Source organism: Apaloderma vittatum, unplaced genomic scaffold (assembly GCF_000703405.1).
Source record: "Apaloderma vittatum isolate BGI_N311 unplaced genomic scaffold, ASM70340v1 scaffold33785, whole genome shotgun sequence".
NCBI lineage: Eukaryota > Metazoa > Chordata > Aves > Trogoniformes > Trogonidae > Apaloderma > Apaloderma vittatum.
In genome coordinates, this window is record NW_009717082.1 from 2,124 (window position 1) to 3,752 (window position 1,629).

Sequence of the window (1,629 nt, forward strand, 5' to 3'; positions counted from 1 at the left end):
GTCGGGGGCGGTCATGGTGAGCGGCAGGCTGGCCTTACGCTCCGGGTCCTTCTCACTGCACGGCCGTGGGGGACGGTGCTTGAAGAAGTCGGAGACATAACGGACCTGGAAAAGACCGATGGGAAAGATGATTTGGGGACCCCTCCAACCAGCTGAGCTGCAGTGAGCCGCAAGCCAGCCAAGCATCAGGTTGCACAGGGGACACTCACGATGAGGACAGCAATGAGAGCCCCTTGGAGCAGCCCTGCCAGCACATCGCTCCAGTGGTGTTTGTAGTCAGACACCCTGGTGTAGCCCACGTAGATGGCAAAGGTGATGAGGAAGAACTGGATGGTGGGGCGCAGCAGCCGGGCCCACTTCCCCACCAGCCGGGCTTGCACGTAGAGCTGGGTGGGAAAGGGAGGAGCAGTCACTGGCCTGAAAACAAGGTGCTCAGGGCCCCGGCACCCACAGGGACTCGCTGCCTTCTCACAGCAGAACGTGCCCAGAGCACAGCACTTACCGCCAGGAACATCATACAGTACATCCCAAAGGAGGAGTGTCCGGAATAGAAGGACAACCTGTGGGGCAAAAGGGATAGGTCAGGCCATGGGAGCAAGCCCCCAGTGCCGAGCTGGCCCCCTGCAAGCCCCTCACCTGCTCTGCAACAGGAGAACACCGATACCTGTCTGGAGCTGCCACCAGACTGCAGGAGCCCAGCACAGCCAGACAGATGGAAGGGACGTGTCCCGTGGCCACAGGGCTCACCTGGACTCTGTGATGTTCCTGCTCTCCCCCTGGCAGACATTCTCCAGCTGCACATAGATGGAGCAGTTCACCTTGGACCAGTCAGGATTGCAGACGGCCAGGAAGTTTGGTCGGAGACGTCCGATCATGTATTTGGCCAGGTCAGTCAGCGACTGGCTGATGGCCCCCCCAAAGAGGAAAGTTCCCACCACCTTGTAGAGGGCAGCCAGGTAATTGTTGAACTCTGACTTGGAGTAGAGGCGCTCCGTGTAGACCAAGTATGCCTCCCCCGACGAGATCTGCCAAGACCAACAGTCAAGAGGTGAGGGTCTTGGGGCTATGGGGCAGCTCCCCAGCACCAGGGGTTCGGGATGCTCTGGCTCTCGGGTCTGCAGCAGAGGAGCCCCAGGAGCTCACGGGGCCTCTGCCCCTCCCTGCAGGGAACCAGCCCCACAGGATGAGGGTCTCACAGCCCCAGGGGATGCTCCTGATGCCCAGCAGAGCCGGGCTTGACCCAGGCTCCCAGATAGAACCAGGATGTCCCTGCCCGAGGAAAGGGGATGGTGCTTCCTTACAATGACAACAGTGCAGGTGATGGTGACCCCGGCCATGAGGCCATGCGTGATGGTGTCCGCCTTGTAGGGGTAGCGGATGGAGTCGTCGTTGCAGTAGAAGCCTCGCTTGTACGGGGAGTTCACTAGTGTCAGGATGACAAAGGGCAGAGATGCTGCAAGGCAGAGAGAAGGTGAGGACTATGGACACCCATCCACAGGCACCACATGGGGATCCAGCACTGCTCCATCTCGCTGTCCCTTGCCCCCCAGGTCTCTGCTCCCCACTGCCGCAGAAGGAACCCCCCCGGGGACATACTCCTGAGCCACCTGCACGCAGGGCAGGAGGACT

At 60.8% G+C, this 1,629-nt stretch overlaps 1 protein-coding gene across 1 annotated transcript; it reads right to left on the reverse strand.

The window, feature by feature from the left end:
- Positions 1-3: 3 nt before the first annotated feature.
- Positions 4-1,564, reverse strand: LOC104274217 (lipid phosphate phosphohydrolase 2-like; the record flags this gene model as incomplete). The annotated part of the gene is given in 6 exon segments (XM_009869779.1): positions 4-105; positions 210-386; positions 503-560; positions 748-1,025; positions 1,302-1,469; positions 1,471-1,564. Coding segments are annotated over 6 exon segments (877 nt in total), but the record flags the coding sequence as incomplete, so codon positions are not given.
- Positions 1,565-1,629: the final 65 nt, after the last annotated feature.